The sequence below is a fragment of the Phyllostomus discolor genome, chromosome 8, assembly GCF_004126475.2.
Source record: "Phyllostomus discolor isolate MPI-MPIP mPhyDis1 chromosome 8, mPhyDis1.pri.v3, whole genome shotgun sequence".
Lineage (NCBI taxonomy): Eukaryota > Metazoa > Chordata > Mammalia > Chiroptera > Phyllostomidae > Phyllostomus > Phyllostomus discolor.
In genome coordinates, this window is record NC_040910.2 from 51,169,706 (window position 1) to 51,196,019 (window position 26,314).

The 26,314-nt window shown below is 55.3% G+C and overlaps 1 protein-coding gene across 1 annotated transcript in view; it reads right to left on the bottom strand.

Annotated features, from left to right (window-relative positions):
• Positions 1–18,277: 18,277 nt before the first annotated feature.
• The window catches only part of GFRA2 (GDNF family receptor alpha 2), an 80,246-nt gene continuing 72,209 nt past the window's right edge, over positions 18,278–26,314 (bottom strand). The window contains 2 exon segments of the mRNA XM_028522008.2: positions 18,278–19,586; positions 20,295–20,348. Of these exon segments, the coding sequence (XP_028377809.1) occupies positions 19,464–19,586; positions 20,295–20,348 (177 nt within the window). The 3' untranslated portion in view covers positions 18,278–19,463.

Below are 26,314 nucleotides of genomic sequence, written 5' to 3' on the forward strand. Positions count from 1 at the left end.
GACACACTCCTGGGGTCCCAGTACACACAGGGGCCTGGGATCTGGGCTAACTTTAACCAGTAGCCCAAGAGTGACTCTTCTGATGAGGCTGGATTGGGACCAACGGGCTCCCAGGACAAGTCAGCAAATACATCTGTGTTCATCAAAAGCCGGATCTTACATGTCCTCATCCTTTCACAAAAGATGTGATACTGTTTACATGTCCTGCACCTAGCTTTCCTTGCAGAACAGATGTATCCTGGAGATCTCCACGTGTCTGTAGGTGGAGAGTCTGCTCTCTCGGTCTCAGCACTGCACTCCCCACTCGGTTGATGTGGCTGCTCTATTCACCCAGCCCCTCTTCCAGACACTGCGTTCCGTCCACAAGCAAGGCTGCAGTAGCTGACTGTGCATGTGTGATTTTCACCTGCGCAGGTGTACCTGTAGGACAGACTTCCAGAAGTGGGCTCGCTGATGGGAGGTAAATGCACTTTCTGTGGGCAGACGTCACTGGTGTTACTTCCACGGAATTACGGCGCCTCACACTCCACCCATGCGGGCAGAGACTGCGTGCGTCCCCACTGCTTTGCCAACACTGTGTCTTGTCAGGACTTTGGATTTCTGCCAAATCTGAGCAGCGGGAACTGGTGTCTCTGTGTTGGGTTAATTTGCATCTCTCACTAGGAACAGGTTGTGCGTCTACTCAAAGGGCTTGGACCGTTCGTATTTCTCTCCCGTGAACTCAGGGCTCACATCTCATGCCCACTTTTCTATCGGGTTACGGATCTTCCTGATTTCAAGTTCTTTTGCAATACACACCGCACTTTTTTCTGGAGTTGGTCATCTCCCTTTCCCTCTGTTTTATGGTGGTTTGGACATACAGGAACTTTTTTTATTTTACAGACCCAAATTTATCCACCTTTTCTTTGACTTCTAGATTTTGAATTATAGTTAGAAAGGCCCTCCCCAGCAAAGGGATCCTCATGTTTCCTTAACATTTAACATTTAAGTGTGCTCTACTGGAGATTTTCACAACCCGTGGTATTGTCAACAACCCACGGTTGGAGGCACCAGTTTGAATGCCAACAGGAATCCCCAGCTTGGGATGCGGTGACAAAGGAAACCATTCAGTACATGAAACTGGATAACACATCACAGCTGAAAGCAGCGCACGCCTGCGGTGCCCTGGGGGCAGTCTCCTGTCCAGCTAGGCAGCTCAGCTCTGCCCCATTCTGCGCTGGCCACCTCCACGGTCCTGCTCTGCCCTGGCCAGCTCCATGGTTCTGCTCCAGCAAAAGAGAAGTCTTTGGTGTTTCAGGTCCAGCCCAGGAAATGAATGCAGTCTTCATTGTCCCCTGGAAAGTGAACTCTTTGAACCAGAGGGCAGCTGGCTTTTATAGATTCAAGTTCCCCACCAGGGTCTCTGACCGGTCAGAGCTACATAGCTCCTTGGGAAAAACCTCACCCCTGGCTGAAACAGGATCCAGGAGCTCCTTCATGAGGGCCGGCTCAGCAGGCAGACACACAGTGCAGGTCCGCAGTCTAGTGCGGAGTCTTCCCCACAAAGTGCAGTTTGTGTGAGAGCCCCGTGCAGAAGTGGCTGCTAGGCTCTGGTTGTTGTGTGTCTGTTTGTTTGTTTGTTTGTTTGTTTGAGCCCAGTTAGCCACCAGGAGCCTCTCTCAGTAGGTGTCTTTTTTTTCCTCAGGGCCCACACTCCCCAGAGACCCTCCTCTTTTCCTTTCCTTGTTCCACCCTCTGTGGTCCGGCCAGGGCTGTGGCCTTGGACACCTTCCTCATTGCTGAACCAGCCCAGAGCCTGCCCTCAGGTAGCAGGTGTGGGCACTGGGTGTGGCTCAGGCTGTGTGTACAGATGAGCGGTGGCCCGGTGGCCGTGTCCTGCTAGGAATTCAGCTTGGCACAGACTGGGGATCACAGCCATTCTGTTCCAGGAACTCCCTCTCCCTGCCCCTCCTCTCCACTTTTCTCTGGCGGGCTGGTTTTATCCCGTGTCACCTTCTGTGTCCAGTAGCACAGGCGTTTTGTGCAGTGTTTGTCAGCCCTGAAGGAGTAAGACCTTTCTTCCTCCGAGCCCCTTGTTGCAGGCCCTGCTCTGTCTGCCTCCGCTCTGTGTCTGGACCGAACTGAGCAGCATCCTGGGCACCTGTAAACCCCAAGTCCCTGAACCAGCTGCCCTCGAGTTCCATCGCCATCATTCCATCCTCACCCCCCGCATCTGGTCCACCCCCTCACGGGTGTCGCCCCCCGCAAAAGGGAGCAGGATTGGGGCAGGAATCTAGCAGGTGCACATCAGTGCCTAGACAGCCTCGTCCCACCCACATGGCTGCCCAAGTATCACGACTCCCCCAAAGTGTTAGCCTCTTCAGATTTCCTTGTGCATTTTCTTGCATCTCTCCGTCAATCTGGGGCAAAGCTCCTCTCATTTGAATTAACTGGGAAATCAAGGGAGACTACCCAAATGAATAAAAAAACCTGAACTGTAGAAGCTTGCTAAACAAATGTAGTGTAATCTCTTTCAGGTAAGTGGACACCTTGTAATGGCCTGTAAGCCCTCCGGGGTCTGGCCCAGCTGCCCTCCCACTCCCTCTCTACTGGCTCTCCCCCTGCCCACCCTGCTCTAGCCACACTGGTCTCCTTGAGAGCACCCTTTTTTCAACACCCCCACATGGCTCCCACCTCAGGGTCTTTGCAGTGGCTGTTCCATCTACCCAGGACACTCTTCTCCTAGTCATTCTAGCTATCCCCTTCCTTCAGGTCCCTGCTCAAATATCAGCTAATTAAAGGGACCTCTGTCTAGGAAGCACACCCCTACTTCAGGACTCCCATTCCCTGTTACTTTTCCAAAGCACTTACCACTTTCACAAAGACTATGTGTATACATATATGTTTGTGTGGGGGAGGGAGGTTGTGTGTTGGGTATTTGGTTATGCTCTACCACCTTTCATCAGAATGTGAGCTCCAAGAGGGTAAGATCTTCATCTCTCCTTGTTTTCATTGCTGCCTCCTCAGCACCTAGAATAGTGCCTGGCAGAAAGGGGTGATTATTTGTTGATTGACTGAAAGAAAGTAGGTATGGAGTTTCACTGGGTCTCAGCAAGAGGGTGCAGGTGGCGCCCTGAGGGAACACGGAGTAGGGGGAGGAACAGAGAGAATCTTGAAGTAGCACAGCAAAGCAGAAACCCTGGGAGTCTGGCCTGGGACCACTTTCCCTTGTCACAGAGGAAGTCCAGAGGCCACCCCTCATCCCAACCACAAGCCCGTCCTCCACATCAGGGCTGATGCTAGCACCCTACTCCAGTCTTCCTTTCCACCCTAGAAGATGACTTCTTTTCTTAGGTGGTTACATGCATAATCTGCGGTTGCAGTTAAAAGAATTAGTTTGTGGCCCTGGCAGGGCAGCTCAGTGCATCAGAGGGTCATCCTGAGGCACCAACACTGCAGGTTCGATCCCCAGTTAGGGCACATACAAGACTCAGCCAATGGTGCATCAGTAAGCAGAACAAAAACTCAATGCTCTTCTCTCTGTCTCTCAAATTAAAAAAAAAAAAAGAATTAGTTTGCTTAGCAAACTCTCTTCTGGTGGATGGAACAGAGGAACTCTCGGTGGATTTAGATCTGGTTAGGATCTGACCCAGGTGTTCGAAGAGAGCCCTGTGGGGCTCATGCCCCACATGCACACATGTAGAAATGTGGGGGCATCTGGGTGTGAATGGAGACTGGGACATCCATAAAGTTCCTCTGCAGGAAGCTCATCTCATGATCCAGCCGACAGTCGTCTGGATTTCTCCATCCTTTTACTCCAGATAACTGCTGTCCCTATTTACCCAGGCTCCCCTCACTAAGTTAAAAAAAAAATAGATGTCCCAGCACAAAGAACCAGGCATCCATGAGTCTTTCTGAATTTGCACCAAGAAGTGTGCTTGCTCTGCACCGCAGCCAGATGTCTGGTAAATAAACCAGGAAGTCAGTAAGGAAAAATCTGCCCAGTGCACAAACCTGAGCTTGGAGGGGCCACAGAGGGCTCTGGATGGAGGGGGAGAAGAATGGGGAGGGGCGTTATTTACAAAGTGCGCCCACAGATAATAATCGGGGACAATCAAGTCTTGCTTGTTCAGGTATGTGATTGAGAAAAGCCATTCAGCAGCGGGGCGAGGATCCCGTAGAAATCACCAGGCCATTATAACCAAGATCAACAGCTGCCTCTCAAAATAGAGAGGAAATAGATATCTCTCAGGAGGCTGATAAAATCAGAAGACTCCATTGTGCCCTGGTGCACAGACACAGCTTCCTGGGAGGTCTGTTTGGGTGAGCAGTCTTTCCACGATAATTGTCCCCCACCACATGTGAAGGACAGTGGGGGGCACTGGTCGGGCCAGGGTTGGGGGGCAGAGGCTAAGGCTCCTCCCACTCGAGTCAAGGGCGCCAAAGCTGCTGACGGTTAGAGACAAGGGAGAAGGGAGGGACCAGGAGTGGCAAGCCCTCGTTCTTACGTGTCCCAAGTTGCTGACAATCTTCCACTTTAAAACAATGCTTAGTGGGCTCCCTGGCCAGGTAGCTCAGTTGGTTGGAGTTCATCCCATGCACCAAAAGGTTGCAGGTTCAATTCCTGTTTGGGGCATGTACAGGAGGCAACCAATCAACGTCTCTCTCTCTCTCTCTCAAATCAATAAATATGTCCTCAGATGAAGTTTTTTTTTAAGTGCTTAGTGTGTACAGGACACTGGTCTCTGGGGAGGCCAAATCTAAGAGGCCTGCACGTGGTGCTGCCTGCTGGAGCACTGTGGATCGCACCAGCCAGCATCGGGACTGAGGGCCACATGCATTCCCCCTCCCTGCGCCCCTGCTCCCCAGGGAGGGACGATGGGGTGCAGGTGCACTGGTGGGTTTATCTACATGCACACACGTAGAAGTTTCTGTTCACAGGACACAGACAGGATGGAACTGTTTCCTCTTCCACAGTTCTCTGAACCAATCCCTGAGTCCCTGTGTGGGAAGCCGACTGACTAACAAATAGAAGGGAAGTAGACTGAGAAATGACCATAGAAATAGCCCCCTTGGCCCTGCCCTGCACCCACCCAGCTCTTGTGGTCTCAGGTGACCACGGGACCACGGCTGGGCCTGGCAGTGGCCTGGAGGAAGCCCACTCTGCAGGCGGGTCCTGCCGCCTGTCCACCGGCCGTCCTGTCTCAGACTCCGTCTGAGCCTGTCGGGCCAGGGCTGCTTCTTTCCATGGCCCCATAGTGGCACACTTTCTGTGATCATTTGCAGCTGGTGATGATTTTTACTAAGCCCCTCATTTGGCTTGTAAAAATGCCACTAACTATTTGCACACAAGCTCTAAGAAATCGAAGGCAGAGAGAGTGGACGGAGAGAGAAGCACACAGAGGGATCTGGAGGAAGGGTTTCCCTGCTCACTTTCTCAGCCGTCCCCATGCTCAGTGGAGCTGGCCTCTAAGAAAAAGGGCAGTGGGTCGGGCCCCCCATCTCTGTGGATGAGGTCTGGGATGTGAGCCCCTTTACGGAATTCTGTGCATGGCCCTCAGGGCGGGACTGAGGTGGCAGTGTCCTTGAGGAGGTCTAACAAGCTCCCCGCCCCTGAGAAGGGGCGGGCCGAGGGGCTGCCCCGCCAGGATGAACACAGCCTTCTGCTGGGCCCAGAGGGAAAGGTGTGAAGGGGAAGGTGCCTGTCTGCTGGGAGTCAGGAAGGCCAGGCTGTGGCCCCTATCCCGTCTAGGTCAGTGGCCACATGCCCACCTCAGTTTCCTGTCTCCCCAAAAGAGTGGTTAGTGCCAGGCAATCGGGCAGCCTACAATGAGTGGGGTGGGGGAGAGCTGCGGGTGGCCAAGCTGAGCAGATGGGCGCCTCAGTGTGGGCCAGCTCAATTTCTAGATCTTTCGACAATACACTCCAGCTATGGGACCTTGGGAAGCCACTTAACCTCTGTTGGTCTCAATTTGTCACCTGTAAAGGGGGTTAAGTGACACTTTGAAAAGTTGGGAATACGGAATGAGCTAATGCACAGGAAGTGCCTAGTGCAGAGCCTGGGGCATGGTAGGCTTGTAATGAAATAGGTTTCCTTCTCATCCCCTTATTTCCTCACTGCCCACCCCCACATTCTTCTTGCTTAATTGCTGCACCAGGTTTGAGAATTGGAAAGCCGCACAGGGGCTGCATTTCTGTGACCTCCTGTATAAGTTTGCACCGGGAAACATCCTAGCAACTACTCGGCTCTCTCAGGAGATTGCTAGAAGTCACAGACACTGATGAAGGTTCACACTGTCTGCCCACCCCTTCTGGCAGACACTGCCCATTACGGACAGCGTCCCTGAGATGTGGGTGTATATGATCTGAGATCCTGGGACAGGAGAAATGAGGCCTTCTGGGTGTTAGACCACCATGGGAGAGATCGTAGGTCTCTGTCTGCCTCGCTTGCCAGGAGCTACAGTGCCTGGAATACGGTATTGCCCGACCCCTCCCTCCCGTCCTTCAGGGAGACCTCTGACTCCCCCCATCTGGGTAAGGCACCCACTGCCATGCTTCTGGCCTGCACACTTTCCTCCCACAGAACATTGCTTCTTTCCCTTCTCTCAACAAGCACACACATGCATGTGTACACACCAGCACACACACCACGTTCCATTCCTGGAGGCCAGGGAGTGGGATCCACTCAGCAGACCCCAGACAGAATACCCAGCATCTGGAACTTCGTACACACTCAGTAACTGCCTGCTGAATGGAGAGCTGAACGAACGAACAAATGGCTAAACACAGCACTTCCGCTCAGGTGGGCAGTGGGAGTGTCCAGGCGCACATCAGACAGCACTCACAGCACAGGGGCGTGGGATGGGCCTCTGAGGTCAGGTGGTCTGACCCCCTCTCACAGTGGAAGAAGTCGGGTGGCCAGGCTGGCTGGGACCCGGGACTCCCGACATCAGGTGGGCACACCATCCCCTCAGTCATATTGCTGACCTGGCTTTTGGCAGAGGTGCTCCGGGGGAGAGGCAGCCTGGCCCGGGAGATCCGCCCTGTGAGCACGCAGCCCCAGGCACTGTCTCGAAGCTGCAGTGATGAGCCGAGGTGCAGGCGCAGAGCGTTAGGTTTCCAAAGCTGTTCGCAGCCCCGATCTCATCATGCCCTCGCCAGGCCCCTGTGAAGCGGGTGGCAGGTGTTTTCATCTGGGCGCTCTGTGAGGGCAAGAGGTGAAGGGCTGGGTGGAGCTCCCAGGTCCCCTCCTTGTCTTCTCAGGTTAGAAGCTTTGAGACCCCTGCCTGGAAGCGAGGAACTTCTGCCTGTGCCCCTGGCTTTGGCCCAACCAGTGCCCCTCATTCTCCATCACAATGGCCCGCAGGGATGGGAACAGGGTTTCTGGCCCTGTGCCTGGTGAGAATGCCACCAGGGCCGCGTCTGGCAGTTGGCACCATTTCTCAAGTTTGCTCTGGAGAAGGTCAGAGCCTGAATCCCACTGGGTCCACCCATGGGAGCGGAGAGGGCCTGGCCTTTTGGGGAGCCCATCTCTGCCCAGGGCTTCCAAGGACCTATGGAATCAGGGGGAGCCTGGAGGCCAGCTCTGAAGGCCTTGACTTGTCTCCTGGCTGGGCTCAAAGTTAAAAGCTCAGACAGGCAGCGTTGCCAAGGACAGTACCACTGACCAGGTAGGGTGGGGGAGGGTCAGGTGTGGAGAGTCAAGGTTGTGCTGTTCACCTCCGGACCTGCGTCATGCACACGCACATGCACACGCACATGCACACGCCTACATACACACTCCATCTGGCGTGGCCACCAGACCCACAGGAATGGCATTAGGTAACTTTGCAAACGCAAGTCACAATATAAAATTAATTTCACATTTAAGGGCTTTTAACACATAGCCTATTTATTTAGTAGCTCTTTATGAAGCCCTCACTGATTTACCATCTATGCGGTAACTTGCTCCACAATGCTGAGAGCTAGGTGTTAACCCTTAACTAGAAGACGCACATCTCTCCCTGGGCAGAACCGGCTCAGCTCCCTAGGCCATAGAATAAAGGAGGCCCAGAGGTGCTGCTGACTCAAGGAGACAGGTGGGCACCCAGAAGGGGAAGGGGATCTGCCTGCCCCCCCCCCCCCCACTGCTGACCTACCTCTTCTGGTCCTCTGGAAAAACCTGCGGGCTCAGAGCCTCCGAGGTGGTACAGACGTGTCCATTCAACACCATTTATGCAGAACCCGCTATGTGCTGACCATGGGGGAGCCCAGCCAGCAGCGTGGGCTTCCCCTCACCGTGTGTGTATGACTGGTGCCCATAAACTCTGTCCCCCCACCCTCTCCCCTCACCTTCCTAGGAAGTGAAGAAACACTTGGCAGCCCCCGGGGAAGATCCCTAGCCCTTGACCTCCTGTGGGTCAGCAGGCTGATTGGAAGGTTTTCAGTGATGTCTGTTCTTGGGAGGAAAAGCCCCTCCCTGCACTTGGGCTGCCGCACGCAGTTCTCCCTGCGGTCTCCTCCTGGAGAACGACGGGGGCCTTATGGGGTGTCTCCCCCACTGCTGTTGGGGAGCATGTGGGCTAATTTTTTGTTGTCTTGGTTACATAACCAGGCCTTTGCAAGGGCTTTCCTAATGGGACCTCACGTGAAGTTGGGGTTTGGTGTTCACTAAGCATTTCTGATGAATTCCCTGGAAAGCTCCTGGGGCTCTGACTGTGCTGCTGCCCTGCCGGGCTCCCAGTACCACAGGGCGCTAAGCCCGACCGCAGAGCCTTTGGAGCATGCTTGTAATGTCCATCACCAAGGCGGCTGCTCAAAGGACACTGAGCTGGGACACTCTGAGTCCCTGGGCAGGCCCCGCACACCGAGTGCTGGCTTCAGCCAGAGCAGGACCGCCAATTGCGGTGGGCAGAGTGTGGTAGAAACAGCTCTCCTATAAAAAATGTGAGCCCCAGCCCAGCCCCCTGTCCTCCTGTTAAAGGAATTGCTTGGGCTTTAAACCTTGTTAACTAAAATCTCATTAGTGGCAGTGAGAGTAACTACATTAATTGAGTGCCTTGTAGGCATTCTACCTGTAGTGTCTTATTTAATCCTATTAACAGTCCTGTGAGGAGGGGTTATTACTCTCTCCATTTTACAAGGATAGACCCTGAGGCTAAAGGAGGTTTAATATCTTGTCTAAGGTCACTAGTTGGGGTAAGTGGTGGTGATGGAGGACTGGGATTTGAACCTGGGCTTCCTGCTTATTGCTTTGTTAACCTGTCCAATTTTACAGACACATATTGGATGCTTTCTATGCATCCAGCACTGAAACTCATATCAAGTTCTTGACCTGGAGAAGCTCGGAGTCTATTGGGGAGGCCTTCTTTGAAGCTCTCCCTGTGGGCGTAGCCTGGGGAAGGAAGTATTCAGGGTGAGGACCCAAAGCACGCAGCACTGGAGCACCCCCAAGACAGTCCGGAAAGGTTCAGGGTACTTCATGGCAGTGGTGGGTGCTGGAGCTAAGTCTGGAAGAACAGGCAAGAGGTGCTGGGCAGCCATCTTTGAGAAGGGCACCCCAGCAGAAGGAGGAGCGAGTGCCAGAGCACAAAGAGCACTGAGCCATTGCCGCCCCAACCACTGTGAGTTGCTTGGTGTGGCTGGACTACAAAGGATCCAGCACCAATAGGGGGCTGATCTGGATGGAGGGAAGGGCCTACGTGGAAAAGCAAGGAGAAATCTCATGGATCTCAGCATCTTGCTGAGGCCCAGCTCTGCTATCTGCAAGTGGCTCTCTCTCTAACCTTAAAAGCTGTGAGCCTGTTTTGCACATGCTCTTTGAGTCAGTGCCATAGGATCCCACCTCTGCATTAAGCGGGAGCAAGCTGCTGAACCCAGCGACATGCTCTGGAGCCTCTGGAATCTTTACCTCCTTGGAGAACCCCTCTCCAGCCTTAGCACAGAGCAAGCACCCACTGATCATGTAACTTGTCTCCCTTTGTTTTCCCCTCACAGGGTCATTAAACAATCCTAGCCTTAAATGGATGTTCAGGAGAGTATGAAACGAGGTCACATGTTTAGTGCATCTTGCTAAATAAACTTCAATAATAGGAGTGAACTCGAACAACTGAGGAATGGCCTGGGGAAAACGGTGGCTTCAGACTCAGTACTGAGACTCGCCATGCTGTCACCCCATTAAGCATCCGCCTCTCTCCCCATCCCCGGTCCCACCCGTGTGCTTGGATGGGAAGATTCAACATCATGAAAAGGTCAACAGTCTTTAGGTTACTTTGTACATTGAATACAACCCCAATGATACACCAATGGGTTTTGGTTTTTCCCTGGAAAAAGACCCAGTACTTGAAAGCTTATATGAAAAAAATAAACAAGCAAATAAAACCTGAGAAATAATTTTTTAAAAAAGAAGAGCAGTGAAGGGAGACCAGTCCTGACAGACCACGGAGAAGAGTATACAGCCTCAACAATGAACACGGCATGTCACTGGAACAGACTGGCGCACCAATGGAACAGGACAGGCCCCGGACAGGCCCAGAACGTGCACAGGAAAGTAGTGAATGTGGCAGGTGGCATCTCAAATCAATGCATAGTAAACACGACTTTTAAAGAAAGGATTTGGGGATGACAGAATAGTCATTTTGGAAAGAGATAAATTTGGCTTTATATTTCCTACTGTGAACCCTGAAGTAAAAGAAAAAACACCTACCAAGGAGGGCTCCTAGTGGCTAACTGGGCTCAAATTAAAAAAACAAAAACAAAAAATGAACAAAAAAACACAGAGTGCAGCAGCCATTTCTGAACCAGAGTGTCTCAAGAAAACGACACATTCAAAGAGTAGTTCAGATAGGATCCGAGGGGTGAAGCCTCTGTAAAGCTAAGCCACCCACCTACACCGTGTGTCTGCCTGCTGAGCCCTTGAAAAGGAGTTTCTGGAGTCCTATCCCAACCAGTAGGACTGAGCCTTTCCCCATCCGATCACAGCTATGCAGCTCTCCAATTAAAGCTGCTCTATTCTGACCAATCAGGAGAATGCCTTTGGACCAATCAAACTGTGAGGATTTGGCATCCTCATTTGCATGACGATGGGCCAATTAAGGACCTTGGGCAGGGATTTCTGCTACACACGTCAGCTCCCTTCTGGCTTGGGGATCACACTTTCTACCAAAGACCAGAGCAGAGAGGAGCAGACCAGCAGAACAGGGTCCCAACTGAACAGGGGCCTGCCTGGCCCTGGGGGCCCCCTCATGGCTAGGCTGTGCTGTGCTGTCCTCACAGCCTTGCTGTAGCACCATCAAGTTGTTCCATGCTTGGAAGCTGCTGGCACTGTTTCCCTCACAGCACCCTGAAGTGGGGACTTCGAGTTAGCACTAACAATCCTCAGTCGACAAAAGCAACCCCCAGGGGTGAGCATCAGAGTTCCCAAGAGGATGGACAGGATCTGAGGGGGTACTCCTGGGAGTACTAATCTTCCCCTGGAAATCAACCACATGACCAGTCAAAATTATTCAGGAGGTGGTACCTGAAGTCCTCACCCTCTCCTGCCACCGTCACATTTCATGCTAAAGCTGTGGACTCTCCAATCCACAGGGAGATGCCCAGGTTGAACTGCACCCACCCACCGTGCATGGGGAAGGCAGCCCCAGCAGCTGGCCCAGGCAGGCTGAGGGCAGCGGTTGGGTGGTGTGAACACGTCCTGCCAACAAGTAACGTGGTCCTCAGCTCCCTTCCCAAGCACGGTCCCCGCAGTGTGGCTGCTTGCACAAACACTCTCAGACTGCCCCAGACCTGCCCCTTATGCAGCTGCCCTGGACCAGATAGTGAGGTGCATGGGTTTGGGCAAGTCTGTGGGTCTGGCAAGAGGCTACTCATATCACCCAGAATTATAGCACTTCTGGGCCATTTCGAATCATCAATACAGTTAAGTCTTCTCCATTCAGAAAAAAAAAAAAAAAAACATTTATGTCTACAGCCCCCTGGTAGAAACGCTATAAACACCCTTCCTGGAATATTAGGGTGAGTCCTTTGGTTCAGTGTGGCCTCACACTCACCCAGCTTTAAAACCCAGAAGAGTGATTTCAGGTTGCCAGAGCCCTGAAAAAAAGGCCTTTCATCTTCCAATGAGGATGAAAGTGAAGGATGGCCTGGGCCAGAAGTGTCATCCCACAAGGATTTGTTTGGCCAGTGAGGCTGGACTCTGGTTTTAAGTGGAGCAGGGCGACAGCTGTGGCCTTTACTTGAAGTTGTCGACCTGCTGGGTGGGTGTGGGGGTGGGGGAGGGGAGGAGCAGTGCACTGTGCAGGCCCAGGAAAAGTTGAGAAGAATTTCTCCCAGAAGCCTGTGTCTCGATGGCCATGGCCATTGGACAAACTCCTGCAGAGAAGCTAGAGGAGAATCAGGCGCTTCTGGTCTAGGTGGTCCATGTTGAGGAGGCTCATGAGCAGTGACCAGGTCAAGAGTGTAAGCGGAGAGTGGCCTCCCCAGGGAGGGCAGTCAGGACTGGGCCAGTCACTGCTCCATGTGGCCTGGCCGGTGTTGACTCTCCAGGAAACACTGTCTCGGCAGAAGTGGGCAGGGGCAGCGCATGAGGGGCACCACCATGAGCTGTGCGCAGGACAAGCCCACAGCAGCAGTCCACAGCTCTGCACAGGACGCTTGCTGAAAAATTAGAGCAGCCAAGCAGGGTAGCAGTGTTTATTGAGAGAAAAAAATTCCATCTCCTTCCCAGGTATTCTGTGCCGGGCTGGTGAGTTCAGAAGTAGCTGGCAGTCATAGTGTCGCGGAATCCCACTGTTGACTGGCACCTGGGAGAGGAGCACCTCTTAGCTTTCCCTCTTTAGATGAGGGCCGCGGGGCCCAGCCTGGTTAAGCAACATGCTGACAGCCGTTCAGGGGCTCTCAGGGGCTCTGCTGCCGCACCTCAGCCTTCTCTTTGCAGGCAGTGGTCCTTCTCCCCCCAGCCCCATGCCCTCAGCCACAGGTCCTGCTCCAACACTCGCAGATGCCTTCATGCAAACCAGGGAACAATGGTCCCTCCACAGGGTGAAGGCCATAGGTGGGTGCAGTTGAACTTCAGCCCCACTTGCCCTCCTGGCCTGAAGCCCCTACGTAGAGCACAACTTCACAGCCCACACACAGCCCCCGAGCTCCAGGCCATACCTGTGTGTGTGTGTGGCCCACAGGCCGCCTGGTTTCTCTCCCAACATAGGGCCTTTCCTCCTGGCTCTCTCCCACCAACTCATCTGTGAGTTCACCTCACCCATCAGAGTGGTGACTGCTCTCTCTCTCCTTCCAACCTACTGGCAACTTCAGCCCCATCGTCCATCAGCACCGCCAAAGCGCTATGGCCAGACTGTGCTTTGAGATTGAGTGCTCGGTCTCAGAGATCATCTAGAGCAGGGGTGGCAAAGTGATCCAAAGCAACCTTTCTGAGGCTCACAGGACTTCGGTGACTTACTGCTGTCACTAGCTAATGGATGGCCAAGCCAGAGTTTGAACCCAGGTGCCCTGACATTCTTTCGGTTATACCCCAGACTTTGTGGACCCATCATCCAATGCTCAAATTATTGCCTGCCTTTTTTCTGCAGGGAAGTCACAGGGGAGAGATGGTGGTTCTGCTCAGAAAGCATCAAGGTGACTCTGAACTCATTCTCAAAAGCTAGTTTGGGGGGCCTGAGACTCCCTCCCTGGAGAAAGTTCCTGAGATCCTATGGGTGCTAAGCCACTCTGGTCTGGCCTCAGCCCCCCAGGGACCCACACCAGCCTACCTCCCGACAGTGCTAACACTGCCCCTGCTCCCAGCTTTCAGTGCTTTCTGTTCAGGGCTTTGAACCAGTGCCCTCACTGTTTTCATGAGTGGAGAGCAGGTGGCCAATCAAAGGGACTCCGGGGAACATGACACCAGGATGTTCCGTAGCCACTGTTCCCAGTGGCAGGCAGATCAACTGCAGTTTACAGATATGAGGAGGTCCCCTTTTGCTTTCTCCTCACCTGTCCTGCCCTCTCAGCTCCATTTGGCACTGCTTCCAAGAGCACAGCCCAGGACCTGGTGATAGTCACAGGCTTGTGTCTGCCACGGGGAACCCATGAAAGCTCCTAGGGCACAGGGGGAGGAGGGAGAGAGAAGCTCTGAGGATGGAACCTGCACAGCTCCTCCCACTGCCAGGAGCAGGACCCCTGGCCAGCCAGGCAGGCCCCGAGAATCCACAGAGGCACAGGGCAGCACACCCAGATGGCGAAGGGAAGGGCACAGCAGGCTGGACACTTCAGGTATCCCATTTAATCTCAACAGTGGTCCCAAAAGGCAGTGACCACCATCCTCACTTACAGATGGGAACCCCAAAGTCCAGGCTAGATGTGGTCACCCAGTTGGTCAATGAGGGATTTGGAGTTCAAACCCAGGTCTGTCTGCCTCCAGTGTATCTGATTTCCTCATCACCATGGTGCCCCCAAGGCAAGAGCAATCCTGAGTCAGGCAAGCAGGTTCCCAGCTGGCCAGCCCCTTCCTGGAGATGCCATCTTCCAGGCAAAGCCGTTCCCTGTGTGGTCACTGTCCACCCCAGAGCTGGATGGCAGACACCAAGGTGGAATGCTTGCTCCTGGCCCCCACTACCCCACCAGAAAGGCCTGGGGCTGGGGCCACAGCTGGGGCAGCATCTTCCTGGCACTTCTCCCCCTTCTGGAGTCCATACCACAGTTGATTTAATGAACTAGCTTACAGAATTCCCTCACCATTTGCCCCATAGGCTGGGGAGGGAGATGAGATGGAAGCAGAGAAGCCCAGATTAACTGGAGCCCGGGGGGGTGTGGGGGGCAGCCATCAGGCAGGGTGCAATATGGCGGTGGCAGGCTGGCAGCCTGGCGCAGCAGTTAAAGTGCAGACCACAAGTCAGCCCACCTGGGCTTGCGCCTAAGCACCACCGCCTCCCCTCTGTACCATCTTGGTGCCTCCGTCTGCCCTTCTGTGGAAGGGGGACACGGAGCCAGCCTGACCACACCCCAGGGGAGTGAAAGGAGTTAATACCCATGCAACTCAAAACAGTGCCTGACACAGGGTGAGCATGATGGAAGCGTTAGTTAAATCTTAAAATCTACCTATTTTAAACCATCTACACCTGGTTTTGGTTTTCGGTAATTCTATGAAAACCGTTCTAAAATGTTCACTCCCCCTTTTCAGTTCCAAGAAGCACAGCACAAAAAATAAATGATTCACTCTGGAGGTGGAGTGTGGCAGGCAACAACATGTTACATGGCAGCCTGTGCCACCAAGTTTGTGAACAGTGTCGTGGTGACAGTTCCAACGCCCGGTCGGTCGGTTCAGTCGTTCTAACGTGGGAGGTGTGCGATGACGTGGCGAGGCCGGGTTTCTAGGAAACACGGCAGAACGTAAAGATTCCAAGTGGCCAGCCGGGCAGACGGAGGCCACCATCCAGACGGGAGGGGGCGCCTGGCAGGAAACCACTGGGCGTGGCCTGTGCCGGCTGTGTCACTGCCCTTTCCTCCCTTCTCCTGCCCTCTGGAGCACGTTCAGGGTTTAGAAGGACCTTAATTATCAGCCAATATAATTTTGTGGGCAAGCTAACCAAGGTCGAACAGGTGGCTAGAAACCACCAGCCTCTCCACCACTTCAACTGCCCACAAAGAATGTTACCAAACCTATTTTCCACTTTTGGCACCAAATGACTAGTTTTTCCTAAAAAATAAAAATAAAAAATCTAGCCCCCTTTTAAAAGACAAATATCTATCTCCCACTGAAACTTAAAAGAGTGGGCAACCGGCTATGAACACGTTCACTTTATTATCCCAGGGTGCATGACCAGTTAATTTATCCCCCTGCATCCTAGCCCACTTGGAGGAGGCCCAATTTAAATTCACATCACAGATTAGAAGAGGCTGGCAAAGAATTTCTCTAGCCAGCAGGCCATACAGGGGCTTGGCTATCATGTGAGTCAGGGAAAGTGTGTCTTATACGGGCATCGGGTGGTCAGCGGGACAGAGCTGACAGGGACGGGAGCCATGCGTGCACACACACGCACACAGCCTGTTGGCACGCGGTTAAATGCATGGACCATTAGACCCTGAGGCCGAGGACCAGCACTAGGCGGCACTGGGGCTCCGGGTGGGCATCTCTGTGAGCAGGTGGGCTGTGAACAGGAGCCGGGCGGCAGGCAGGAGGCAGCCACCTGGGCAGGCCCAGAGCTGCCTGGGGTCAAGACAGCCTGGTGGAGAGAACGGGGTCCAGCTGGGGCCCGAGGATCAAATCAGGGCAGAGCTGGGCTGTCTCAAGAAACCTGTGTTGCCAAGTAGGTCATAAAGACAGAGGCAGGGGTACAGGAAACGAGAACGTAACCCCGTCTGGTCTTTGAACAAGGCCAGCTGTACAGTCCCCTCCCCGTCAGCACAGCACCAGGGCGCGGCTCGCTGGAGGCCAAATCCCAAGCTCCTGAACCTGCCTCCTGGGATCCACAGCCACGGGGGGCTCGGCTGCATTGAAAGGAAGGTGGCGGGCTGATGTTCTCGGCTGAGCAAACGCACCCCAGGCTGGAAGCTTTCCCGGCGAGGGGAGTGACATTCCTATGCGGCTCCAACTTGACAAGACACTGGAGCCTAAAAAACACTGGGTGGCACGGGCTTGCAGACAGTGTATGTCCCAGATCGCGGGTCCCCGGGGGGCTGACAGCAGAGTTCACTGCACAGACTGACGACGCTGGGGTAAAGGTGCCTGATGACTCTCCCAAAAGACAGATAATTCAAGACCTACATCTGGCAGCCCCCACCGGTCTCCCAACTTCTCTCCTGTCCCTGGTCCCTCATCTCCCCCCAGGCCCAATCTCGGTGTCTTGGCCCAAATGTCTTCAGGTTACCAAGACTCAATCAAACTGTTTAAGCTAATTGACACTAAAATACTAACATTTTATTCTTCCCAGTTTTATTGACACATCTTCAGAGGATCACAGAGAACAGGAGTCATCTCCACCAAAGGAATGAATATTTAATGGTGAAATTTTAGCCACGTGATGCCTGGGAGATGTTTTAAGGCGGAGTAAAGCTGTCCAGAATCCATTCTTCCCTTCCTCGTGGCACCTCCATTTCTTTTTGGGAAATTTCCTCTTCCCCATTATGCAATCCAAGGGCTTATTTCCCACCGGGGGTGCCAGACGTGATGTATCATCGCTTCCCAAAACAGCGGGAGGGAGGCGCAGGGTCCCAATGCGGCCAGCTGGGTGACAGTCGGCAGTCATTCGTCACAGACGGCAGTGTGCAGGCCCCGTAGATCCTGCCGTCTAGCCCTCAGATGGCCTTTGGCCCTGTCCTGGCCTCCGTGGTCTCCTACCTCCCACAGATGCTGTGAGCCGCCTCCCCCGCCCCAAGCCTTTAAGTTAACCAGACTTTGCTGTTGGCAAAAAACATGGATCCCAAGTGGCCCCCACAGCCGCCTCCCCACACAGTCAGGCCAGCGGTGATGGGGAAGAGGTGGGGACGATGGCTGGCTCACCGTCCCTCTGCACAGGGGCCAGAACACAGAACACTGCCAGGGCCACCACCGTGGACATGGCGCATGTGACCAGAAACAAGAGCCACCCGGAGGGACCTAGGGTGGGGACAGTGGGAAATGTCATACCATCTCTGATGGTGACAGTGGCACCATCCCTTCACCTGGCTATCTTCCCCCTCCCTCCTGCCCTGTGTGCTCACACACACGTGAACACACGCCTGCACATACATGCACACACTCAGCTAGTAGCACCCTCCTGGTCCTCTCCTGGGAGACTCCAGGAGAGCATGGCGGGTGCATGTCTGGTGGAGGTGGGTGCTGAGTGGAGAAAACAAGAAGGGGTGAACCACAGTTGTCACCCTTCCCTGGTGGGACCCAAGGGCCCAGGTCCCTGCCTTCACAGTCACACACCTTAAATAAACTGGTAGTCCCAACGGGGAGACACCAGCCCCCTCAACGTTAGACTAGCAGGGCCACTTGCAGGGCCACCCAGGCAGCCCCGAGACACAAACATACCCGAAGTGCAACGTCAAGTGCCGCCCCCACTTCCATCCTCACAGCCACCTGCGTTCCCTTCCGGATTGGGGCCCACCCCCACAGGGAGCTGGCTCTGACCAGGAAGGGGAGGTGGGACCGCCAGGTGCGTGGCCCAGCAGGCTCGGCACCCTCAGACCCACCCAGTGTGCCGCCGTCTCCTAACAGTGCCTCAGCACCCACACTGAGCTCAGGGTGGACGACCCACTGGGAGCCCCAGGGAAGCAGCCGAGGTGCGGACGGGGCCAGGAACCGAGTGGGGCAAGGCACACCGGAGCGAGGCAGGAGACAGGCTGCTTCCGAGGACGTTTATTGGGGCCTGGGCTGGCGTGAGCGCGAGCAGGAGCCCCTCCCCCGCCCGGCAGCCGGCCGGCGGGGACACAGGGAGTCCACCTCCTTTGATCCCATCATAGACAATGTTATAAAAAAAATAAACTTTACAATAATACATTTCGCTCATCTGCTGGGGTATTATTTTGATGGGTTTGTTTCTTAAAAAAAGGAAAAAAGGGGAAACCACACAGTATATGTATATGACGTGTATATACATATATGTTGAGCAGGGAAAGACGTCACGTACATACAGTTGGTGTGCGCCTTGGAAATGAAGAAAGACAAGGCGGGAGGGAGGAGAGAGCTGCAGAGACCAGAGCTCGGGGCAGGGGGCGACCCCGTGGTCTTTTCTGCCCCTCTCAGCAGCCCCTCTCTCCAGACAGAGACCCACCAAAAGAATCGTTTCTCTTTGATTTCAAACTTCCTGCCACCAAGGAGGAGGCAGCAGCCTTGAGATGGTGCCCAAGCTTTGCCCCCACCACCCCAGAGGCTCTCCCAGGTGGGGCGAGTGGCCCAGCCCCCCACGCTACAGTTGGGGGAGGGGCACCTCCGTGTCACAGCCCTCCACAAGTCAGAAGCAGACCCACCAAGCCCACGGGGGGCGGGGCCAAAATAAACGCCACCCTTGAAGCCAAGTGGAGGTGCTACAAATGCCCAGCTGGACCCCAGGGACCAGCCTTGATGCTCTGCCACCTGACGCCCCTGCCAGCCCCTGGCAAGTCCCCAGAGTGGGCAACTTGAGAAGAGCAGCAGCCACCACCCTGCCCCGGCCACATCAGGCAGGGTTGGCCACCAGTCCCTCGGGCTGCAGGGGTCCCATCTTGGTATCTTCCAGCAACAGGGTCCAGAGAAGAAAAGGCCAGGAGAAAGTGCAGGGCACGGCTAGACCCTCGTGCCCTCCTCGGTGCCGGGGTGCCCCTGCCAGGGCACCTCCCGGCGGCTCTCAGGCTGCCCGCCTGTTGTCTGTTTCGTTTAGAAAAACTTCTCCAGAGAGGAAACCTGGGAGTAGACAGATTCAAAGACAAGGTGGGAAAAAATTTTGCAAGGTGTGTATGTGTGTGTGCGTGTGTGTGCGTGTTTTCATTTCATCAGGCGGGTGCCCTTGTCCACAAAGCTTTCGGAAATCTCCAGACGCGGCGCCCAGAGCCTACAAGGCCAGCTTCAACACCAGGAAGGAGGCAGCGGTCAAGGCGGCCGATGGTCTGGCTCTGCAGGGGCCTGAGTTGGGTCTGATCACCTTGTTACTCCCTGGGATGATGTTGGTGGTGAGCTGAGGCCACAGTAGAAGGCGAGGCAGAAGCAAAAAGAGACCATGAAAGACAAACCAACCAATTGAGTCAGCAGGGCTGGGAGCCCACAGAGGAAAGGCCTCCCCGTGCCCCTGCCCTCCCAGCCCAGCCAGGGGACCCACCTTTGCACTCTTGCCTGGAGACAGAGCCAGGCTTCCAGCGAGCTGGGCTGAGCCCTCCAGCTGGGGAACACAGGGCCACAGTCCCCAGAACAACCTGGATGACACTGCCCCGTGAGGAAGAAGGCCCGCAGACACAGGCCAGGGGAGAGGGGTGAGCGGCTCTGCTCTTCCCGTTCCTTCCCAAACCCCTCCGCCTCCACGAAGCGTGCCCTGCCTGTCTCTGACTATGCTCTCCTCCTCCTGTGGAATCTAACGTGGCCTTTCTCCTCATCTAAGTTTCAGACAGACTGTAGATGTCTGTTGTAAGGAGTCGGGGAGGCTTGGGAGGGCCCCCGCTCAGAGCAGCCACTCGTGCCTCTCCCAAAGAGACAGCCAAGGACCCTGGCCACAGCCTCTGCACCAGCCCCCATCCCCGGCAGCTGAGCACATGCCCACTGAGGTGCAGGCAGACCAGGAGCTCAGCTGGCCCAGCCCATGATGGGGTCTGAGGGCTCTGAGCCTGAGGCTCACCCAGAAAGAGCCCCCTGTCGCCAGTCCCCTGCAACACTGCACTCTGCCCCCACTCACCTCTGTGAAGCACATGCTCAGCTCTTTGGAGCCATTGGCCTTCAGCCCCTGCTCCTGTGGGAGAGAAGGCACTAGTAAGGATGGCTGTGTCTGCGGTCGAGCTCTGTCCCATCACTCAGATGAGACCCCACAGTCCAGGGCCTTGCCAGCCACTGTGGGCTCAGGAGGCACAAGGCACACATGCAAAGCACAGGCCCCTCCCGCAGGCTTTACCCTGGCATCCTCCAAACTCCTGAAGGAGAGAGCTCTAACTTTGCTCTCCATCCTACAGGTGATTCGAGTGATCAGCTGCTCACAGGTCTCTCTCCCACACCCAGAGCTCTTCTCAATGAGGCAGAGACCCGGCCTCGCTCTCCTCACACTGGCCGGTGTCTGGCCCATAACAGCAGCTGAGTAAACGTCGTATTAGATACATGGAAGAATGAATGAATGAATGAATGCCATGGGTCAGAATTGGCGTCTGAGTGCCAGCTCCAGGAAGACCACAAGTCCTCATTTGGGCTCATGGGGAGGAGAGCTGTGACTGACTGGTGATGTCTGCCACCACTGCACGTTAGGCGGACATCTGGCCACAGTGCCGAGTGCCACCCTTTCCACCTAAACAGGTGTGTGGCACCTGAAGGTCTGTGGTCAGGGAGAGGAATGAGAAGGGGAAGCTGGCGTGGTGATGATTCGGGGTTCTGCACCCCAGGTGTGAGCGCCTGGATGCAGGACCAGAGGACTCTGTTATCATCATCGCAGCAGGGATCCACCGGAGCCAGCTGGGCGATGTGCTGTTTCCATCCTGGCTTCAAATGGCGTGGTTCTTAAGGCAACTGTGGGGACTCTCTGGCCCCCAGAAGCAACCAGGAAGCCCACGAAATCAACTTCCATCACAGCTCTTAGCCAGACGTATCAGTAATCCCGGGGACATCACAGGCAATCTACCACCCAGGGCATCTGGTCAGCTAAACAAAGCCCCAGGTGTCACACAGAGGTCCAGCCAAGGGCAGGGTCACTGCAGTTGGCGATGTGACCACAGTGATGAGGAGTCCCCCCTGGAACTAGGGATCAGACCTGAAGGATCCTGCCCAAGACCACATCACCAGTGACCCCAGGTGCCAAGACCCGGCCCAGCCAAGCCACCAACCTGTACCCATGGAAAAGGGTATGTGCCCCTAGGCCTCTGGCCCCACGGGCTGGATTCTACCGCCCAGGACCAAGGGCAGCCCCAGCCAGGGTTGTGGGAGGCCGCTGCCGGGAGGCCGCTGCCAGAAGGACGCGCGCACCCACCCCAGGGACCGTGTGGCCACCATCGTCAGACTGCCTCCAACCTTCACCCTCACTTGGTCGCTTCCGTGGGCAGCTCCCAGCCCACCAGTCCCCACCTGTGCCGTCCTGTGGCCTGTCCGGCTCTGGGCCACCCAACCCAGCACCTATTTTTCCTGGCCTCCTTTCCTGCCCTCCTGGTCCCTGGGTGGCGGGTGAGTCTCCCTCCTGCAGCCACCCCCCGCCACCGCACTCACTAAAACCCCAAGCCTGTGTGGTCAGCCAGCTGGACCGAGGTCCTCAGCCCCAGCTCACCAATGCAGCTCCACTTTGTTTAATATGCGGGAGTCAGGCACAGAATTGTTTTAATAAATAGTCTACTGTGTAAAATAAATACAGTCTGAGGAAACAGCTCCATCAGACAGCCCGGCCACACCCCCTTCTGTGACCCACCACCCGCCATCAGGGGCTCAGCGCCCCCAACACTACTCCCCGGGGGAGGGAGTAGAGGGGGAAGAAGGGGGGAGGGGCAGGGAACACAGGAGGAGGAGAAGGACCGGAGGAGGACCCCTTCACCTTCTCCTCCCACCCACACTACAATGAGAAAGCACACACCGCCCTGGGCCAGCCCCGAGGGAGCCCAGGGCCGCTGTGGTCTCTGACCAGGGCCACGGGGACTTGGGGAGGGGAAAGCGCTGGCCTCTATGAAGACCAGGCACAGGAGCCCCCCCCCACACCCCATCAGTGCCCCATCATGGACGCACTTTTCACAGCCCTCGCAGGAAGTCTCATGCACCCGCAATATCGCGTCCTGCGGGCCCCAGGGCTGAGGGCCACACACTGCCGTGCCGAAGACAGTGACACGGAGGCATCTGGGCTGTCCCCAAGTTCTTCCCTCGAGCGCTATGCAGTCTAGTGCACAGATGTTGTCCTCAGACCCCTCCAGCCTGTTCTTGTAGCTGGAAGGGCCTAACCCTTCGTGACCACCAACCCCACCCCCCCACAGGGTCGTCCCTTGACCCAAGGAAGGAAGGAAGGAAGGCCTGAGAGGCCAGAGCCCTGGGCTCCAGTCTGTTTCAGCCAACGACCCGAGACAAGTCCCTCCGTCCACTGGAGCCTCAGTTTCCTCATCTGTAAAATAGGGACCAACAAATGTACTTCACTGACCCACGTGACAATGCACGGGAGTTCACGTGGCACAGCACAACTCTGCACAAATGTAAGGCCTCCTTAATTCCACAGGGCGTGACGCCAAGCGAGCTTAGTTTGGTCCCCTAGGGCCGGACCTAGGAGGAGAGCAGGGAGGGCCAGGGAAGAGGGCAGGAAGGTGAGCCCCTGGCCTCCCGCCTCTTCTCCACCCCAGCAGCTCAGGAAGCTAAGACAGGAAGAGTCTGCCACCGGTGGGCACCACCTGGCTTCCAGGAAACAGGCAGCAGAGCTGTGCCCAGGGTGCCATAACCTCTCCCATGGCAAACCCAAGGCCCCTCCCCTAGTCCTGGGCACACAGAATGGTGCTAGTGTCTGCCCATCAATGCCTTTTCCTGGAAGTGGCACATGGGAGGGGTGGGGCGCAGAGAGGAAGAAGGCCCATCATTTAATTCGAAAGCCACAGGAGGTTCCAATTCCTGGCCTTCCTCCTGACCATGAACTCTCCCCCAGTGCTCCCTCCCACCAGGGGTTCCAAAGATGAAGGGCCACAGCCCTGCTCACACCCCAGTGAGAGACATAAGCATCCACACCCCATTTCAATAAACAGAAGGGGCAAAATAGGTTGCATCCTTCCCCTGAGCCACACCCTCGCCCCGCCCCAGGCTGCCCCTGACACCCATCTCACAGCTTGGACTCCAGTAGAACGAGGCTAGGGCACCAGAGGCGGGCTGTCCCAGCCCCTGCCCCCATCCCTGCTCTGAGCCTCTCCTTCCCCGGAAGCAAGCTCAGGGTCTACACCTCTACACTGCCCACAGGACACACGCCTGGGCTGCTGGGCCAGAAGAGGCGAGGCCCAGCCCGGAGGTGGGCACAGGCCTGCAGAAGAGCTGACCCACACTGTGGGACACTGCCAGAAGCATGAAAGAGTGAAAGAGCTGGCTGTGCAGGTGGCACTGGGGGACCTGAACTGGAGGAGGGACACAGACTCATAGGGAGGATGGCGGCAAAGGCAAGGTTTAAATTGGAAGGAAATTATCATCTTCCTCCCCTGCCTTGCCCGCCTCAGTCTGCACTCCCCGGCCAGGTCTGGCGATCCCAGAGCCTCACTGGTCTGGCCCAGGTGCGGGGACGAAGTCCTAGGTCAGCGCATCTATGGGAAAACTGCTGCTGGAGCCCAGGCTCCAAACCTCAGTGCCCTCGGTCACCTCCCTGCTGTACGCAGCACCCCCAATAGCTCACAGCTCCTCCATCCCGCTCCCCTAGTTCATCTCCTTTTCTTACCATCACCAAGATCTCAGACAGCAGCCCGCCAGTCTCTCTCTCCTGCCAGCCAGTCTCCACCAGCTGTCAGATGTCTTCCTAAATCACAGTTCTCCATCTCGTTGCAACACTCCCTGTTCAGAAGCCTTCCGTGGCCCCTCAACACTCACCACCTCAACCAGCTCAGCAGGCTTCACCCCGCCCCTCCCTCCAGGTCAGCACTCCGTGCTCTGGCCCAGACGCACCAGCTGCGGTCCCCAGACCTGGAGCAGCAAACATCACTCCGCAGGGGGCCGGCACTCGACGCCTGTCTGCCATGCCCACAGACAGTGTGTGAACATCAGGGTGTGGTGTTGTTCCAATAAAACGTAGTTTATCCGAAAGGGCAGCCAGCGAGAGCTGGCCCACACACCCCCTACTCCATCCCATGCTGTCCTGACTCCCTGCCTCAGCTCCACTTGCCCCTCTGCCTAGGGCACCCTCCCCCTCTCCAGCCTACTCCCACATCTCCATGTGGCCAGCTCTCCCTTTCCACCAAGCCTAGCAGTGGGTGTACCTTTGCTTCTGCTGCCAGCCCAGACCAGCCCTCCCTGCGCTGGATCCCACAGCACAGGACCAGCCTTTTTTGTGTGCCAATCACTTCCTCCCCCTGGTTATCTGAGCGTGTCCACCCCACCAGCATAGGACCGAGGTACTGGCCGAGTAAGCTTGTCAGCCTCAGTGCCTGGAATCTAGTGGCACGCAGAAGGAAGTTGTGTTGAATAAATGCATGAATGCACAGATGGAGGAATAAATGAATGGCTATGAGGGAGAGCTGGAAGGAGGGAAGAAAATGAGGAATGTGTACAAGTTTCTCAAAGCTTTGGAACAAGCCATACATCTAAATCAGAAATGTGTGCCTAACAGACACACAGACACAGGACAGGATGGAGACCCCACCCTGACATCCACAGGCCTGTGCACAAGGAAAGAGACCCGTCGGGGAATAGTTGGAGTGAAGAGGAAATAGGGGTGGGTGGCTGCTGGCTGCTGAGCCCATGCAGGTGTGTGCTGGGAGGGGCAGTGGCAACCCCTCCTAACACATTTTTCATTCCTTCACACGCATGGGCAATGTATAGGGTAGGAGCAGAAACTGGCCAGTGGAGACACAGAAAGCAAAGGAGATTGTGTCACTGGGGCCCCTTAGCACAGGGAAGAGCGAGACTGGCCCTGCCACCCTGGCCTCAGCCTCCTGTCTCTGCCCTCCCCTCGGGACACCTCTGTAGCCATGGTTGTTGTCCTGCTAGGACCCCACAGCGGCCACCATGGAGTCCTCCACACCAGGAGGCTGAGGGAGGGGATGTAGGCTGCAGAGGGGACACACCACCCACACAGCCTCCTGCCAAGGCGAGGGCGCCATTCACCTGAACCCCACACCTGCAGCAGGAGGTGCTCATTAAAAAGACTGTCATTGGACTTCCGGCAAGATGGAGGAATAGGTGGACGCACCGTACTTCCTCGCACAACCAAGAACAGAACAACAATAATTTACAACAATGATTTGCAGTCATAATATCAGAACTGTCAGAGGATTTATCTAAATGGAAGTCGGACAGCCAAGAAGTTGAAGTAGACCCGTACATCCAGACTGGTCGGGGACGACAAGCCAAGCGGGCGCGGGGCTGGCGCGGGTCACAGGCGCGCGTAGGTCGGGGGAAATTTGGCGCAAAATCGGCGCGACAGCAATCCGGGGCGCCAGAGTGCAGCGGTGCAGCGGTGATCCCTGAGTACGCAAGCAGCGGCTGGGGGAATCAGTGGGGCAGCAATTGTGGACCAGGGCAGAGCTCACGGCCCAGAAGCCCAGGGAAGTGTCTGGCTCCAGGAGTACGGAACAGTTGCCATTGATCCCTCCTGTCCCCGCTCCCACCCCTGCCCCCACATATAACGTCACAATCTAGCGACTGGGGCGCCCAGCCCCGGTGAACACCTAAGGCTCCGCCCCGCAACGTAACAAGAGCGACCAGACCAGAGAAAAAATAAATAAATAAATAAAATAATAGGAGAGATAGAGAAAGACATAAGACATGTTTCCAGCAGAACAGATCAGTCCCCCAGGACTCATCCTTTTGAGTGACCAAGAAATAGCCAATCTATCAGACGCACAGTTCAAAACACTGGTGATCAGGAAGCTCACAGAACTGGTTGATTTTGGATGCAAATTACATGAAAAAATGCAGATTACCATAAAAGGGATGCAGGAAGACACACGGAGGAGAGCCAATAGTGAAACGAAAGAATCTGAGTCTCAAAACAACACAGTGGACCAGAAGGAAGATAGAATCAACCAAGCAGGAAAGCATGATGAAATAAGAATTCAAAAAATC